The sequence below is a fragment of the Scophthalmus maximus genome, chromosome 19 (assembly GCF_022379125.1).
Source record: "Scophthalmus maximus strain ysfricsl-2021 chromosome 19, ASM2237912v1, whole genome shotgun sequence".
NCBI classification, from domain to species: domain Eukaryota; kingdom Metazoa; phylum Chordata; class Actinopteri; order Pleuronectiformes; family Scophthalmidae; genus Scophthalmus; species Scophthalmus maximus.
The window spans coordinates 7748238-7767262 of record NC_061533.1 but is presented as its reverse complement, the minus strand read 5'-3'; the positions used below and the strand labels follow the sequence as shown (position 1 = coordinate 7767262).

Below are 19025 nucleotides of genomic sequence, written 5' to 3'. Positions count from 1 at the left end.
TCCTTCCGTTCAACATTGATTAGATGTAAGTCTATCTTCTGTCCTCCTCCTGTGTCCTCTCATCCAACAAACGCGTCGCTTCATCAGGCCACCGCCAGCTGAATCAGCATGGTACTGTATCCCTCTCTCTTCTCTCTGTTTCCTCTGTTCACTTTGTTTTCGTCCCCTGTGTGATCATCAGTCCCATGTAATATGAAATTTCCTGCTGTTTCCCCTCTCCCTGATCCTCCAAAACATTGTGCACCCAGGTGAGGACACCTCAGCAGCGTTATGGTGTTTCCTCATCCTCTTTGGTGAGCTGACAGGAGACCGGACCTTATTGTGAATGCTTCTGCCTCCCGCTTTGGTTCTGCATCATACACATCTGAACAGCTCCGTGTTTGAATCTCCATAATGAAGTCCTGCTCAAGTTGGTGGTTGTGTCTCCACTGATCCATTAGATCAAACCAACTCTGCCTATCACAGGGAAGAGGGCAGGGATTCGTCAGAAGGGAGATATCTGAGAAACGAGAGGAACAAAAAGAAGAACCAAGCAGGGCAGAGGGAGAAGTGAACAATGAGCTTTCAAGTCCCCGTTTTAATTACACAGCTCAGGCTGTCTTTGAACTTGCCTGGTTGTGGTGGTTTTATAAAAGGGAGATTATCTCTTATGGAAGTGGAGACTGTGTTTGGGATTTAACAGGAACAGCCAGAAAGAGCAGAGGAGTGGGAGGAGGCTGTAAGAGCTGCCCCCCCACCCCCCGGAGGACCAATGTTATATTTCTGCAGCAAGTTTTAGAGGAGAGGCCGCAGAGCTAATTAAAGACATCTTGGGTGTTGTTCACTGAGTTTAGAGTGGGCAACGTCAAGAAGAGTTTTCATCTACTGTCCCTGGAGCAGGCTGTTAGGGAGGAAGCATTTCACTTGTGTGCATGATTTACACAGAATGATATAGGCAAGCTTCACTGCTGCAATCTTATATTTCTTTGTGGGGTTTTTTTCTCTCCCTTTATTGGTTGAACTTTTTACTAATCAATACTTTTCGCTGTGAAACATGGGGAAAATGATGAAATAAACACAGTCGATTTGCCGCTGAGTGAGCTTATCTACTGTCTGGGAATAGTCTGAAAGATTTGATCCATTCTCTCAAATTTCATTCCATTCTCTGGCCTCGCTCATTGTGAGTGAATGAATTTGAGCTGCTCTGCTCTTCCAGTGCCCTCTAGTGGCCAGACAGGATATTACATGACTGCATATTGTCGTAAAACATATGATTTCCTTAATAATCGTTTAACTGATTAATCATTTAGTCTCTGAAATGTCAAAAGGGAGGGAGAAATAGCCAAGATGTCCAAGGTGATGTCTTCAGGTGTGCGTTTACTTCAGATCGCAAAAATATGCAGTTTACCATCACAGAAGACTAAGAAAAACAGAAATATTCGTATTTGAGAGGCTGGAAGGCATGAAATGTATTTCTTTTAAATTAAATAAACAAATGAGTATTTAATCTATCTATAAATTGCCATATGGTGGCAGCTGTGTAGAATTGTATCTGTTTTCAACATACAGCTGTGTCCCATAAAACTGTTCCTATCAAATATTACTTATATCATTTTCTATGCAATAATATGAAACATTTTCTCCATCTAGCTTTTCAAATATTCAGCATTCACTGCTGTTCTTTGTACTTGATGATGGAAAGCTGAGTATTTTGTGGTTCCAGACTGCTCTTTGAAAAAGAACGAAGAATGTAGATCTGTTATTTTTGGCTCTGACAAATTGTAAAGGGCTTTCTATGCTATTTTCTGATACAATACAAAACAGGAAAAAAACATCACTTGATCAGGTAAATAACTGGCATATTGACTGATAAAAACAATAATTCAAAACAACTATTACTGTAGTCCAAACGATTGGAAGTTGAATGGGCCTGTTTCATGATATACTTGGATGTGTTTTATTATAATAAAATAATAGGGCACCTTTAATGGATGCAATAATTTGATGATCCATCCATCCATCCATCGTCTACCGCTTAATCCACTTAAGGGTCGCGGGGGGGCTGGAGCCAATCCCAGCTGACATTGGGCGAGAGGCAGGGTACACCCTAGACAGGTCGCCAGCCTATCACAGGGCTAATTTGATGATATAAAGTAATTGCAACAGTTTGTGGATTGTTAAAACCAGAGCATTGTTTGGATAATCTGCTGAAAAACACACAGACAGTTGAATTCGGTTTTTAGGCAAGTAGTAACATCTAATATATACTTGCTGCAAGGGGACAAGTCAATACAACAGCACAGTTTCTGAGTACCGAGGTTGTCCGCCGAATACAGGAGACGCAAGGATATTTAGGCATGATGGGCGGTTCCCCTTTACAACATATATCTGGGTGATACTTGTTTACAGATAAAGTCATACAAACAACAGTTGTCTACACAGACAGTCATATGGCAGGGTCATGAGTTTCCTGAGTCTCATTGCAGGGACATGCATACCCTGAGGGGCTTCCGCTTCCATAGTAGACAACAGGACATACAAAGATCACGTCTGTATACAAGATACAAGTACAGACTGTTCTCTCTAAGATCAGCATGTTCTACTAATGTTAACCAGTTATAATACATATTTTTCTGACAAGCATCCACCACAGCATAGTGATTGCAGATGGGATATGAGGGATATTAAGACGATCTCCATTATCCTCCATTTTTCCATTTTTTTGCAGACAGAATAAAAAGGTGGAGTTGTGTGACATGTGAAAGGTCAGAAGCTCTGCAATGCTGTTTGATCCCCTTTTCTATCTCTCCCTCTGTGATGTGGTGTCAGAAACTCAAACAGATTTTCAAATGTGGCCACACACACACACACACACACACACACACACACACAATGCCTTTTCCACAGTGTCCGGCAGTTGCTTTTGTCAGAACGTGAGGTTCGGACTTTGCCCATTTTTCCCACTGAGCCGAGATTTTTAATGTCAGGAATCGAGTGATTCTGTTAGCATTCATCTCCACGACTGAGCTTTCACATTTAGCCTTTTAGAATTTGGAACTTGTCTTGTCCGTCTGCGGTATCCAAAGTATCTCCGAGCAGCTTGTGAGCAGTCCTAGCCTTGTTGTTGAGGTATAGTTCATCTGCATTATGGGAGCTGTGATGGCCACTCTCTCTGTGGAGGCCAGGAGGCGCCTCTCTCGTCCCAGCTGCCTCTCCCGCTGTGGCCACAGTGCAGCCAGGTACCACCGCTCAGGTAGGCACTCGTGTGCGTTCACCTCCACATCATCACCTCTGCCAAGGAGGTTGTGTGATTTGTTCATAGGGCTTGTCAAAATGTTATGAATGGATTTGCATGAACATTTTTTTCAAATTTAGGTCTTGGGCATGGCAACAGGTCCAGATCTGGATCCAGGAATTTTTTTGTAATGATTCTTTACCATTGCGAGATAGGGATTTGAGTGAAAAAGCATATAGATGGGGCATTGCTCAGCCCGGGCGGAGGTGTGCACTCTCTGAGTTTATTACTAATTTCTTCTCTCTCGCTGCCCCTAATCAAAGTGTAAATAATCACTGGACTGGACAATAATTACATATATATATATCCCAGACAACAACTGTTTAAAGAGTTAAAATGTGAATGCTTTCATCAGCTAGCTGCAGTTTGAATGTGTCAGTTCTGTTAGTGAGCAGTAAAGAACTGCATTCAAACATGCTAGAGTAGAGACACTGTCGAAGATTTTCCAATGGCCTCTGTACATTCAGGAGGCTAAGTGTCTTCCTCTCTGACTGCGGTGAAGACTGAGGTGAACTTTGCTGACATGTCCGACCGTTAGGAAACTGCCTGGGCCCTCTCACCCTGTTTACTGACTGTTGTGTCAGCAGGCAGCGCCAAGCCTACCTTTTAAAAACCTGTTAGTGCCCTAATGGCCTGCCCCAGAGGAACCAACACACACACAGAGACCACACAAACTCTCTTCTACCATCAATATGCTAGAGAACAAACTCAGATCCACAAAAATAGACTCAAATATGCATATTTCCTCCCTCACACATCAGTATGCACAAAGATACCTACATGCATGGTGTGTTGTGTGTATGTTGTGTGTGTTCAGTGTGTGAATGCCTGTCACCTGATCCACTCTCCTCCACAAGGTGGCAACTGCAAGTAAATTTGACCTTCAGGGTGATTCGTAGTCCACAGTAGTCCACATAGACGGTTGCTTATAAGGAACAGGAACAGTAGGTACTGAAAATAGATTAATGTTTCTATTCTATCATTAATGGCGGACATAGATTGTTCTGGTAAAAAGGACGAAGTGCAAAAAAAGGGAGAAGCACCACCAAAACCCCCACCACCTCACCACAAAGATATTGATCCCCCTCACTTGGGGCCTCCTATTTGTGTCTCCTATCTCCATCCAAGTTAATGCATTAACACAAACACACACTCACAAAGTTGTGTCTAAATTACTTCTGAGGACATCATTTTGATTCATTTCTTTGAGACTTTCTCTAATCTTAACCATAGCTAACACTTATCCTAACCATAATCTAAACCTAACCATAATCTAATCCCAACCTTTACGTTTACCTTAATCTAAACCAAACCCTAATCCTAACTTTAATCTAAGCCTAAACCTTATCCTAAGCTTAAGATTCGTCTTTGCATTAAAATTTGATGAAATACATTCTGTTTTTTCCCCAAATGCAAGACAAGTACCCAAAAGGTGTGTGTACACACACACACCTACACACACACACACACACACACACACACAGAGTTATGTGTATCTCCACTCCCATCATGTTTTGGTGTATTAGAAAGTGCAGAGTCATCCTACGAGCACACTACACTTGATACACACTTATGCTCACACAAAATATGTATTTCTGTGGCATTTCTGGCAGACGGTTGCAAACTTTCCAGGAAGCATGAGGAGTTTGAGGAGCAGATGGATGTCCAAGGGGAGCCATCACTATCGCTGCCTTCTCTTTCCTCACCAGAGTCAGAAGGTGATGATGGGTAGTTAGTTGGCTTGTTAGAATTTTGGATTACCGCTCCCCGGTTCAGGGCCCTTAGACCACAACCTGTGTATGAAGCAACTGCTGACATTTCTTATTGGGAAGTAAATCAAATGACTCAGAGAGACGCAAAACAAGAAACAAAATCAGATACAAAATTAGAGGCAAACAGAGACGCAAACGTCAGGTCACAAAGAGACGCAAGGTGACATCAAACGTCTAAGAGGAGGGGGAGAAAAGACAAAATATGTAAGACAACTATAAGAGATGTGAAACAACTTACAAAACAATCACAAAGAGACACAAAACTGTCTTTTAGTCCCTATGTCTTGCTTATAACGTATGTAATAGGGTTGGGGGCCCCTACATGTCTGTATCCAGGGGCCCATCAATGTCATGATCTGTCTATGGCTGTAGGTACATTTCCATTTATTTTCGCCAACAACCAGCAAACTTAATTTTACTATTAATACAAATATATTACAAGTAAACCCACCTCTGGATGTAGAAGGAGAAGACAAGGAGAGGATGGAGAGGAAGCTGATGAGAGAGGGAGAGAAAGTCTGCGGTTGGGCCAAAGTTATGGAAGGACAGAGGAGATGGAGGGAGGAGGAGGAGGAGGTGCAAAGCCCTGGGGTGCAGAGGCAAATCAGATGGACCGGCGAAAAAACGGGAGGAGTGCAGCGGAGTAAGGAGAGACCAAAAAGGAGGATGATACGGGCGGGAGGTTTAAGGTGGACAGGACACTTGAGTTTTAAACCTCAGCTGGAGCAAACGCTGATTGAGTGAGACAAGGGAGGAAAAGTTGCAACCAGGCGCAGCAACAGATAAATTTGAAAACGCTGCAGAGAGCAGGGAGTGATGGAAAAGTATGTGCGGAGGAGGTAGACACCGGGGGAGGAGGTTTCATTCCCCACAGCTCCTCTCGCTTTCTCAGGATTTCCCTTCCTGGACACTGCTGCTGCTGCTGCTGCTCCTCTAAGTGCCTTCTCTCCAGAGCTCTTCCATATCTGGACCTGGATTTGGACAAACAGTGAAGTGGACTGAATCAGGCTGGACAACAACACAGAACGCAGCTTTAACTATTCATTGCTCTGCCCTGCGAGGTGTTTGGACCAACGGATTACCAGCAGTCGAAAGAGGGGTTACTTAGCTGATTTAGAGAGTGAAAAGTCCCACAAGTAAATGGTCTTTATTGATTATTTGGACAGTAAGGCCTTGTTCTTTTTGTATCTTGGCTGACGGGTCTATTTTAGAAGATTACCTCATCCACAAGATTGTTATTATGAATATTAGTACAGATGCCGCAGAGACAGTCAGCTCGTCCTCAGTTTGCAGATAAAGAGTGTTTACAGTATTTTTTTGTTCCAGAGTTGAGGTTTCACAAATTGCTCGCGTGGTTGACGCATATAATGCGTAATTATATTATTTTGTAATTGCTAATGTTGTTTTGCCATTTGAAAGCATGGAAGATGAGAAGACTTGAGTATTTGACGTTGTGTCGTCTGATGTTCTGTTTTTCGATAAGTCGGTGGCATTCACCTGGACAGGGAGCGAAATTATGAAAATGGACATTGAGGTTGTATCAAATTCTTTGCTTTACCCACATGACATTTTTATTTAAAACCAAGATGTGATTTATGAGCGTGAGCTATGACGTGAGGACCGATAATAGCTGTTTGGATTAAGAGCGTGAGCAGTAACTTGTGTCTTTGCCAGTACGAGGTCCTGAGTGTGTGTGTGTGTGCCGGAGGAAAGTCTGGAAAGTGACTCTTAACGTCTCCTTTAATGCACTGTAATAAATGGCTCGTGACACAACCCCCATTTTCCCTCATGGGTCCAGAGAGGGAGGTTTTCCATATATGTCGACTTCCACGTATTTTCCACTTCAGCATCAGTGTTGATATTAGAGCCGCCTTCATCCAGCTCACTGGCCTGGTTCTCATGCTGTGTCCTGGGCCTGGAAACCAACCCATGCAGTCACCCACCAACCAGACTGATTCCCATCTCATCTTGGTTCATCCCTGTTGAAAACCCTTGTTGTCCAATAGCCGGGCCTAGCATTACTCAGGCCTGCCTGGGCTCCCTTTTGTGTCCACCCGAGGCCAGGCCTTCTCGTGCAGGCTTGGCCCTGAGTGAGCTCCACTCCCCTGTCCTGCAGTCATGGGGATCCAGGGTATGGAGCTGTTTGCAATCGGAGTGGTCATCATCCTCTTCATGGCAGTTCTCAAGCAGTTTGGCATCCTGGAGCCCATGTCCTCGTTTGAAGGTAAGGGCCCCCCGTAGGCCCCTCAGCTAGTTAAAAGGTACCTGCAATTAAGTACAAAAATAGCCCCCTCCCCCAAAAAATAAAATAAATAAATGTTATATATATTTATATATGATATATTTAAAAAAAATTAATGGTTAATAAAACACTATAATTTAGCCAACCTGTTGCTTTTTTGATTTCAAGCTTCAATATCACTGATATTGATCAATGAGACTGATATAGGGACTTAAAATCTGTAATAGAAATTAAAGAATAATAAAATAAAATAAAATAAAAATAGATTGCTGATGCTGGTTTGAGTCCAGCCCATGAATTATTTTTTTTTTGCAGGTTATCTCTCTTGGTTCTGTCCATTGTTCCCTGTCAACTCTCCACCATGAAATTAAGTAAAATACCTACAAAAACAAAATCCATAGAGAAAGTTTAAATGTGTTTTTGTATTTGTAAATACATTATTAATCATTGACTGTCAGCCAATCTATGCATGGCATCAGAGTGGAAAAAGGTTAATGGGATGTTTTATTTTGCCCACTAAGGGAAATACCATAAAACATTGATGGGCCAATATACCGTGTACATTTGGGACTGTAAAAGAGACATCAGATACTGCTCTTCGAATGATGCAGCTCCCTTTGATTAGAGTTTTGGGCTGAAGGCCAGCCAGTCAGAGTGGCCTCTAGTCAGTTTGCCAAGACAATTACAGCGGGATGGCTCCAGTCGGCACATTAGTGCTTCTCGTATGGCCCGGAATCATAAGTAATAAATTCAACAAAAACACCAGTAATGCCCTTTCATAATTTATCACTCCTCTCCGATCTTCAGTTCTTCCAATAGCCCTCCTCCTCCTCCCCCCGTGGCAGGGCCCACACCCTGGTTTAGCATTACTTCACATCAATTATACATGCAGTATTGAACAGGCTTTCTCTGAGGCCGCCTAAATAAGGAGCCTGGAGTACTCCTCCAGGACCCTGAAGGACACTGGACAGCCCTGTGTAGCCTCCGAATTTCTCCTCATGTGTCTTCATCCTCATCCCTGCCACCTCATTACTCCTTCATCTCCCAGTGGAACTAATTTACCAACTACAGAGTCATTAAATCATATGCTTCAGCGCCTCCTCATTGTCTTTACCATGTTTAAGTATTCGGCAGCACATATTGTGAGTTAAACACATCTTTTGTCTTTCAATACATGTTCACGTGTCTTAATGTAGGGAGATTCACAGACCAGATGTTGTGCTCTTTGTTGACTGGCCTTGGATAGAAATGGATTCCAAATCGCAAGCCACTGGTGGGAAGTGAAGTACATTGAGTCATGTACTGATACTTTGAGAAAATATTGTACTTTTTACTTCACTACATTTATCATCTGTTGTTAAGAATATATAGAAATATAAAGTATAATATATTTATACAGATCAAACCTGTGGCTCTAAACTTGTGTTTGCAAACTGATTCATACAAAGCTGTGGGTGGCATCATAAGCTACGTCCGCACATGCACCGAATTTCGGACCACAAATGTTGCTCTGGACATTTTCCAGAAATTTTCCTCCCCCTCGTAAAATTTCTGGAAAATGTTCAAGCGAGACCGTGCAGGAATACAGCAGGAAAATTCACAGTGAGCGAGTGGGCGCTCTATCCAGGCGCCATCCCTCGCCTGAATGTTCTGAAAGTTCCTGTTGTTGTGAATGCATCTGACTTGGACAATCTCCTGCTGTCTTCTCCATATGTGAACTCCAGGAAAAATGTCTGGACCCATTTTTCCAGACATTTTTTCAGAGTTCATGTTTGAAAACATCTATGTTTCAGATATGACTTGTTTACAGTTTCATCAAAGACACGTGTCCCCTCCCAAATTTTTCAGTTTGGTTTCATTTTTAATAACGGCTCAAAACTCAAATAAGTAAAGTAAAAGTATATCCATTTTCTTATATTCATTTATTACAAGAAAATACAAGTAGGATGTAGAGCAGTGTAGCACAACATAGTATTTAGTGTGTGTGTGTGTGTGTGCGTGCGTGCGTGCGTGCGTGTGTGCGTGCGTGCGTGCGTGCGTGCGCGCGTCCGCATTCATGTATCTTTTAAGCAGCACACAATAACAACTGCTGAAATTGTTGTTTCTGCTGACCTCTTGTGGTTTAAATTGAACACTCCTCCTTCTCAGCCTGTTAACTCTCTCTATAAATACTTCTACAACAGTGTTGATTATGCTCAGACTTGAATTTGGCTACAGACACTACAGACTATCTACCTTGAACTAAATTAGTGGCATAATGCTGACATGATGTCATATCCTTAATATTCAAGGACATAAGACATTATGTAAACCACGTTTTATTTTGGTTTGAGTTGCATATCCTCCCCCTATTTGCTCTCCTCCTTTTACGTATTTCCGCTCCACCCATTTGTTTTATTAATATTTTTTTGATTAATTTAAGAATAAATTAGATTTATAATACAGGGGGCTGTTATCACGTGTAACATCTATGTTTGACAGCTAACTGAGACAGCAGCATATGTTAGTATTAAAAAATTATACCTCTACAAATCTATTAGTCCGCTACAAGACAAGAGAGGAGGCAGTATTACATGTTTGAAATTTTTTTTATTTGTAATCGAATGATGTATGTCTTGTTACATTGTTACATTTTGATCTACAGTGGATGTACTGTATATGGTAGACTGTAGATAATGGATGGATGGAAGTTTATTCAGAGGGAGACCAAATAGAGTTGATTTTTTTTTAATTTTTGTACAGGGAAAAACAACCCATATCAGACATATCATTATCCAAGCAGCGTATTTTTGTCTCGTCTGGAAACAAATCTTTAATATCTATTTGGTCCTGTGGGATCACATATTCCATTTTTAGCAGCAGTGCATTAGATGCTCTTTATCAATCAGCAGGGCAATCAGGTCTGGTGGCTTATTTGTTGCATTGGTTATATTATCGGTGCCGGAGACATGATCCTTTGAAGTGTGTGGCTTTTGCTTGCTGTTTCAGTCTGGTCCTCTCTGCCCTGATGTCGATTTTGGGTTGAGTCCAGCTCGGTCCTATTTTGGGATGACATCAATGCCAGAGGTAGCCTTGTCTTTAGAGATGTATGAGCCCCGTTCTGAAGCTCTCCAATACCAATATGTGGTATTTTTACTCCACATCTGACTCTCATGCAGGATATTCTAGTGCGTTACATCAATCTGTCGTATGGTGAGATGGGAGATGGGGTTTTCAGTGACCCTACATTTGAATCTATCTATCTATCTATCTATCCTCTCTCTCTCTCTCTCTCTCTGTGTATATATATATATATATATATATCCTCTCTCTCTCTCTCTCTGTGTATATATATATATATATATATCCTCTCTCTCTCTCTCTCTGTGTATATATATATATATATATATCCTCTCTCTCTCTCTGTCTGTCTCTCTCTCTCTGTGTATATATATATATATATATATATATCCTCTCTCTCTCTCTGTCTGTCTCTCTCTCTCTGTGTATATATATATATATATCCTCTCTCTCTCTCTGTGTCTCTCTCTCTGTCTCTCTCTCCACCAGAGTGAGAGAGTGAGATGAGTTTTGAACAAGTGTGACAGGAGCTGAGGGAGCGTTTGCTTAATGTTTCCCATTATGACAACAGTATCAGTGTGTGACAAGATAACTCCACTGAGTTCACGCCATATTGAATCTGTGCTACGGGCCCCAGGAGAGACGGGGGAACAATTAGAAAGTGGATCACAGAGATGACTGGGAAAATGGGATCCAGGACACCTGTTGACCTTTGCCACCGCCCCCTCTCTCTGGTTCCTTAAAGGCAAATTGTTTCCCATATGTCACATGTCGCGAAAATTAAATTAAAATATTTGTTAGTCCCGTTCATTTAAAGTTGCAGTATTAAGTGCCTCTGTGTATTTACTGTATTTCATGTAGTTGTTTTGATTTGAATAAGAAAGGAGAGAGCGATAAAATGCTGCTCTCCTCTGTTTCCTCAGGAGTTCACAGGTTAATTATCAGAAAATTAGATGTGAGGTGGAGGGAGGACGCCGAGGAGTCAGTCACTCAGTCGGCGCTCAGTGGATAAATGTTGGATGTCGTCTGGGTCTTTGATGAGAGCTTTGTCATCAACTAGAGGAATAATAAACACTGGAGGAATCCAAATCTACTTCTTTTGCCAAAATCCCACTTGTGATGTGATTTGCTTCTATTTGCCGTGGATTAATCTGGTGTTCCAGATTTTTTGGAGGGTTTCTATTTCTCTCTCTCTCTCTCTCTCTCTCTCTCTCTCCCTCTCTCTCTCCCTCTCCCTCTCCCTCTCCCTCTCTCTCTCCCTCTCTCTCTCTCTCTCTCTCTCTCTCTCTCTCTCTTTGGAGGTATTTTTACAGCATAATCTGATCTTCTTGACCTCAATAAAAGACCATCAGACCCTACTTTTCAATGCAGAGAATATCCTGAAAGATCCATTAGAGCAGCAGCGAGAACAGAGGGGGGAGGAAAGGCCTGTCAATTGAAAAGATGGAAAGGGAAAACTAAATAGAGAATCAAAAAAAACTGCAGGGGAGAGAGAAAAAGATGAGCGAAGAGTGAACGGCGATGTGTCAGGGACAGGAATTGAGGACGGAAGAAATGTGCATTGAAAGCCCAATAGTGTGGTAGAAGAAGAAGGAAAGACGAGGACCCTGGAGGAAAATATAGAACAAGAGGGGAAGATGAGTGTGAGGTGGGAGACGGAGGGACTCCAGACTGTGGGCATCGTCTGCCTGGTGATCATGTTCCTCAAACTCATGCACCTGCTGGGCCTGATTGACATTACTGAGACCGGTGAGACAACCTGGGAGAGAGGGGCGATGAAGAGGAGGAGGAGGAGGAGGAGGACAAGCGAGCGAGGAGGCTGGGAAGAAATATTTTTATTTTAATTCCACTTTGTAGTTATTTGTGAATGTTGTTTGATCCAAGTCTGGATAGTTATCAATCGTGAGAGGTGTAGAACCAGTTGTGAGGTGTTACAAATGTGAGACAAGTACAAAGGGGAGTAAATTATAAGCTCATATTTTGTTTATTCAAATGTGAAATAATTTCAACAGCTGCTATGGAAAAACAAATTGCTCATCGCTCAGCAGTATTTGTTTAATCAAGTCTGATATCGACACCCAAGTGAGGGCTGAAAGAGCTTTTTGGGTGTGAGTGTCTGCATAAGCTATTTCTTACTTGTCTGATTGTGCACACATTTATTTCTAGTGTTCTTTCCACTGGTCTAATAATCCCCCGAATATTTGAAGTTCTGGCCATTTGTTTTGAAATGTGATGGTCAGACATTAGTGAAGGGGGATTCATGTGTTTCCAAAACTGGAGTCACACTGGACAATCTGTGCAATAGTGTCATTAGCAATAAAATACCTCAAGCTATATTTTTGGCTTTCCATTACCTTAATAAAAATGTTTTACTTATCGACTGTGATAAATGCCAATTAACATAACTCAGCCGATGTAATTGGCCCACTGATGTGTTGGTCAGGCTCTATCTGATATTTTGGTGCTTTCATAAAATTCTGAATTTCTCTTAATCTTACTTATGTCCAGTATGAAGTGGTAGTGTTTCTGTTATGATTCTCCCTTTGTGCAGGACATTTTTTTGTGGGACCACCTCCCACCTTCAGTTCTCTCTTTGTTGGTTTTTGGTTTATGCTTCGCAGTATATTACATTCCACTGCACTGCTGGATGTTTTATCAGAATAAATGAGCTTTTTTTTCCCTCTGGATCACTCAGGGTTCATAATCTGACTTGACTTGTTATCTTTGTTTTGTTTTTTCTTTTTTTCTTCTTTTTCTTTTTCTTCCTCTTGCTATCACTCTACCACTTTTCCTCCATGTACTCTCTTTCACTCCATCTTGGTGTTAACACCCCTCTTCCTCTTCTGTTCTCTCTGTCTAAAGATGGTGAGTATGGTTACAGTAGAAACCCTGTTTCTTTCTGGAAAACATCTCCCTCCTTTTTTGGAATGTTTTCTTTTTCCCAGTCGTGCAGTGCTTTTTCTGAATGTGTGTGAACTGGTAACAAATAACTCTGCGACACCTAGTTGTGCATTTGTGATTTGTTCTGGGTCTTTGTTTGAATTTATCAAATTCAGAACATCTGCCGTGGCCTTTTTCTTCTTTTCTTTTTTTTTAAAGAACAAAACAAAGCTTGTTTGGTGACATTTCCGCCATAAAGAAAGTACCTCCTCTTCTTTTTTTTACCCCCTCGTTTGCCTGCCTTTTGCTCCTTCGCAGTTTTTTGCTAAATCTCTCTGAAACTCGCACGTTTTCCCCACCTCCTCTATAACAAAATGAAATGCCTCCCTGTTGAATGTGTGATCCCGCCCCCTCCCTGAATGTTGACCTGCATCCACACATTCAGTCTTTGCCCCATCCTCCCTCCTTATCTCATCCTCTTTCCCTCTCTACATCACTTCTTTCTCTTTCTGTCTTCGCTCTCTTCCTGTCTGTCTCTCCACCGCTCCCTCTGTCTCTCTTTCTCCCACAGACAGCAGCGACAGTGATTTGGAGCTGTCGACTGTTCGTCACCAGCCAGAGGGGCTGGACCAGCTGCAGGCTCAGACCAAGTTCACCAGGAAGGAGCTTCAGTCTCTCTATCGAGGCTTCAAGAACGTACGTCCAGCTGCCGGCTGCTGAGGCGGTCTTAATTGCTTTACCACCATTATTATGCTTTATATAGACCTAAATTATTCTTATATATTTCTCTTTTTTTCTTCCTCTCTTGAGCAGGAGTGTCCCAGTGGGATGGTTGATGAGGAGACATTCAAGTCCATCTATTCTCAGTTCTTTCCCCAAGGAGGTTAGCTGCTTAAACAATCCCTCCTCTATTGTTCTCTCTTGTTTGAGACTGTACGAATATTATAAGGAGATGGGGGACTGCTCCGAAAAAAAGGGAGGGTTATGTTTTTGTTTTTGTTTCGATCTGAAATGTTTAAGATGGTCGTTGATTCCCAGATGTGTATTTCAGTTCATAGTTCTCCTACCAGATTTACTGAATAGCAGTTAAAATATGTTGTATCGAGACAAAGTTGAATAGAATAGATTTTGATTAAGTAAAAGTAATTAATAACGTAAAAGGAACACATAAATGTAAAAATACTGAGTAATTACTTACTAAGGGTAAAAATTGTAGACTGCCCCCTTACTTGTTTATATGTAGTTTGTACTATTAAATTGTTATTACTACCATATTCAAAGAACATTCTTAGCTCATTGATATGCGGCTAGTTTAAACTGCCTCGAATTCATATACTAGAATTGAGTGTTTTGAATTGAACTGAACTGGAGTGATGTGTGGGCATTTACAATATAATAATACAACCTGTTCTAGTGATGGATAAAGTTAAAATGTTATAGTGCTGAAGCTCCTCTGCCATGTTACCTGACACTAGTGGACAACTAGTGAAGTAGTTGTTCATTTAGAAAACAGCCGGCATAAACAATACTATAAGTACCATAATTTTGGCGGTTACTTATTCCACTCCTTCAGTCCATCAGGCAATTTGAAAATAATAGTTCTGTTAACAGAGCAATGCTCAACCAAACAATGTTTAGTTGAGTTTTGACTCTGACTCCTTTTGTCCGCAGATGCAACCACCTATGCTCACTTCCTGTTCAACGCATTTGATATCGACAGGAACGGTTCCATCAGCTTTGAGGACTTTGTCATCGGGCTGTCAGTGTTGCTCAGAGGTTCAGTCACTGAGAAACTCAACTGGGCCTTTAACCTCTACGACATTAATAAGGATGGCTACATCACCAAAGAGGTATGTGTGGTGCAACTTTTTGACAGTGAGAAGTTAAAAGAACAAGGGCAAAGGTCATATTTCAGATGATTCCTCCAACAACACATGTTTGCCTCTTATTCAATGAAATATAGAAGTGATTATCTGTTCTACCTTTCATAAAACCTTTAAATAATAATAATAATCTTGAAGCAAACTAAAAGTTAGGAAATGAAGGGATTAGACGTACACTGAGGGCATGCATCAGTTTCGTAGAAAGCAGGTGGGGAGCTTTCTTTATCCAGAGCCCTCTCCAGTACATTTAAAGCACCAGCTCTTTAGCTTGTTCTCAGTGTCTAAAGTGTCCTGTGGTGTTTGTCTCAACCTTGGCAGTTTCTAACTGAATAGAAATACAAACAAGAAGGTTGATAAGGATCTGTATCCAGTAGGGCCTATTTTCCTTTCCTTTTAATTTCCTTGATAACCTCATCAAAAATGTACCAACCTCAGATTTGACTTACTTGGATAAAAATAATGAATTGATCTAGTAGTGGTGACAACTGCAGTGGAGTATATTAAAATGTTTACTCGACTAATACAAATTTAATCCCTTTCGGACTGTCCTGCATCATTCGTGGCAGATCCCACATTTTGTCCCTGTTTGTAAAAGGAGCGTCATTCCCATATAATCCATCTTAATGTGTGAAAAACAATAAATTGTTGTTGAAACTCATTTCAAATTGCTTCTGTCCTCTTCTCATCAGGAGATGCTGGCGATTATGACATCAATCTATGACATGATGGGGAGATACACCTACCCCTGTGTGCGAGATGAAGCACCCTCCGAACACGTGGACAAGTTCTTCCAGGTTCTGAACGCACACAAATAAAAAGCACACGAGTGAACAGTGCTACAAGGCCTCTGTTTAGTCTCCAGTCAAAGGAACTTATCCAAAGAAATACTCTCACTGATGTGTCTTTCTCTGTTTTTTGTTGGGGTTTTTTCTATTTTCCCACAGAAAATGGATAAAAATCGAGATGGTGTAGTGACCATAGAAGAGTTCATTGAGACCTGTCAGAAGGTGACTCACACAAGTCACAACAATAATAATAATAGTGATGTTTGCATGTTGTCCTTGGAACTGCCTGGTTTTCCATCAGGTACTGAATCTGAAATACATTTGCTTCAGACTTCTGGTGACAAATGATTTTATCTTCTTTTATTCCAGGACGACAACATCATGAACTCCATGCAGCTGTTTGAGAATGTGATATAAGGAATCAAGATGCTCTCTGGTTTGTTTTTTTCCTCCAATAGCCCATATGCACATCTCACACAAACACAGCAACACGCAAACACACTGTGCAGCAACCATGCACCTCACCCACTCCTCAAACTCCACACTAAAACCTGGCACATGATGTGGGAAGGGGGAAGAAAGGAGTTTTTTTCTTTTCTTGCCACGCTCTTTTAGCTGTATCTCGCAATTGGTCTGGATTAAAAGGACTGTTACTGACAGAAGAAGAGCTTCCTGGGTAAAATTCCCATCTATCCAGTGTTTTTTGTGTGGGTTTTTTTTCTTCGACGAGGCAACAAATGAGCTCCTTGTGCTTTAATCGTCGGACAAAAAAGATCAACAACCAACAAGGAGTGAAGAGGCATACAGTAATCCTCTGACCTGAGGACACAAGGACACTAGCTTTAACACCAAACCACTTTCAACACAATAATACAACACGTGGTTTATCTTGCATACACACAGAACTGCTTGAGAGTTTTTAGTACACTGGATGAAATGAACATTTAGAAGCAAGGAAGAAAAAAATCACAGCCCACGAAAAAAGAGGAATGGATTAAAGCATGTGTGTCCTCAAATATGTGATGTGGAAATAGCTTGCACTACAATTTTATGACTATGTATCATATGCGCCTGAAATAAAGGCACTGTAAATACCTGCACCTGATATACCACTGAAACCAGTGTGTATGTATATATGTATAGTTGATATATATATATCCTACACTGTACCGGTCCCCTCTGTACTGCAGTGGCTGAACAGGACCAGAACTGAATATGTGTTGAAGAAATCAGTGTGTTAATCAGTTTACCATTGTGTATAGTAACAGTTCTTCACAAAATTTGAATGCATTATTCAAAGATTTCTCTTTTTTCGTATTTTTTAAGATTATGTTTAGCTGGTCAGATGTGAAGGATACTGTCGGAACACTAAAGGACTGATGAAGTGAGTTATTTTCGGCTGAATTAAGGCTTTATCCTGGTTCCTCTTTATCTGCGAGCATGCTTACTCTAAGTTCCACAGTATTATGTACAGAACAGTAAGACCTTTGTGATGTCAGTTAATTAAAGACGCTGTCAACAGCTGCGACCTCTCCTTTTCAATGTGTCCCTTCACGACATTTCCCTCCTGTATTCACATGATAAAGCAGAATAAATGTGGGTGGACAAACATTAAGTGAATTGACAAGAGGAACATTCATCAGTAGGAAAGGCTTAGCTGCAAGTGTGTGAAATCTTCTTAAATGTATATGAGTTTTGAAAACATTTGACAAGCTTGTCTGACAGGTTCGATTCACCCAAGAGGCATTTCCCCCCTTTCAGATGTTTTCCTTTGAATAAGAATTTGAGGCACAAAGAGGTCAGATTATCTAATATTTCAAAGAATAGAAAATCCACAGTTTTGTGTAGCAGAACTTTGATTAGTTTTTCTCTTTCCTATCCAATTTTCTAATGATGCATTAACATTAATTGTCTACAAATGCAATATATCATAATTTATCAGCCGCTGGAGCCAAGTACATTGAGTTCATTTTTCTGATAATAAAGCATTATTATTTTTTAATATATTTGACCTTTTTGTACTGGTTATTTTAATTTGGTAAAAGTTTTAAGTAATTCTTCCATCACTGACACGTTTTTTGTGTATGTGTCACTGTTTCTGTGAATGTCCCCTGACAAGTATCTCATAATTCAGTGCTTTAAAAAAAATATACTTAATTACGTCCCACCACTGCTTGCAGGTTTGGGCTTGTTGTGGAACCTTGTGCCAGCCCGGATATGCCAGGATCATTGTACAACCCTGTGTATAAAGGCAGTGGAGCTAAACAACCATCAGGTGGCAGTGTGGTGGAATAGAAAAGCTTAAGGCACAGTGAAAGAAGATGAGGCAGACCCTATAGCTTGATCCAGAGTTCTTCTTGCTGTTCTGAGCACATCTGACTTGGATAATCTCCTGAACAATTTTGCAGACATTTTCCCGAGTTCATGTCTGAAAACAGCTAACCACCATCCCTAAGCTACTGTCTGATGTTTTGGATGCTTCTGTGTATATTCTATTTCACAAATTCTGCTTTCAGTTTTCATGCCTTCCCTTTTGTCCATTTACTTTTCTTTTTAGTTAATTAACAGCTTTAAATCAACCTTCCCTTCTTCAAGTGTCCACGTCTTTGACCTTATACTCTGGCCCAAGCTCTTTGTCTGCCCAAATTTTCTTTCTCACGACTCGGCTTTAATAGACTCTGGGCTGGATGATTCTCCTCATGTCCGTTTGAGTTTATCCAATGTGTTAATACAAGCTGTGTTCTCAAACGCATACATTCCATTTCAACCTGTAAAGTGCCATAGCAACGTGCCTTGAAGGTTGATATTGGATTTAATCCAACATTCTTAATGACATTGTTGTTCGCTGATCCATGTACTAAACATCCATAACCAATAACTGGCCCCTCCCATCCCATATTTTATTCTAGAACTTGAATAATTATTCTTTACTCCTATTACTCAGGTTATTTAACATGCAGTTACGCTTCTTTGATTTTTACCAGGAGTTGTATTCTCTGAATATAAATAGATTGTGGCATGACCACCACCAACACACTGGTGGGGTTTTTTTGTAAATCCAGTTCCAAAGTCGAAAGCCGACATGATGCTGCTGCTGGAACTGTCTTGTGAAACCTCTCGACGTCACAT

The 19025-nt window shown here is 41.0% G+C and overlaps 1 protein-coding gene across 5 annotated transcripts in view; it reads left to right on the top strand.

Annotated features, from left to right (window-relative positions):
- LOC118313696 (calsenilin-like) overlaps positions 1–17420 on the top strand; it is a 31141-nt gene extending 13721 nt beyond the window's left edge. Inside the window, exons 1-8 of one of the 5 annotated variants that reach the window (XM_035639390.2) lie at positions 5728–7270; positions 13211–13213; positions 13800–13924; positions 14042–14111; positions 14900–15078; positions 15801–15905; positions 16056–16118; positions 16266–17420. In XM_035639390.2, coding sequence (XP_035495283.1) covers positions 7165–7270; positions 13211–13213; positions 13800–13924; positions 14042–14111; positions 14900–15078; positions 15801–15905; positions 16056–16118; positions 16266–16313 — 699 coding nt within the window. In that variant the 5' untranslated portion in view covers positions 5728–7164 and the 3' untranslated portion in view covers positions 16314–17420. Of the gene's footprint in view, positions 1–5726; positions 7271–11665; positions 12098–13210; positions 13214–13799; positions 13925–14041; positions 14112–14899; positions 15079–15800; positions 15906–16055; positions 16119–16265 lie in introns of those variants that run through there. The other 4 variants (XM_035639389.2, XM_035639387.2, XM_035639391.2 and 1 more) reach the window with 4 other exon arrangements.
- The last annotated feature ends 1605 nt before the right edge of the window (positions 17421–19025 follow it).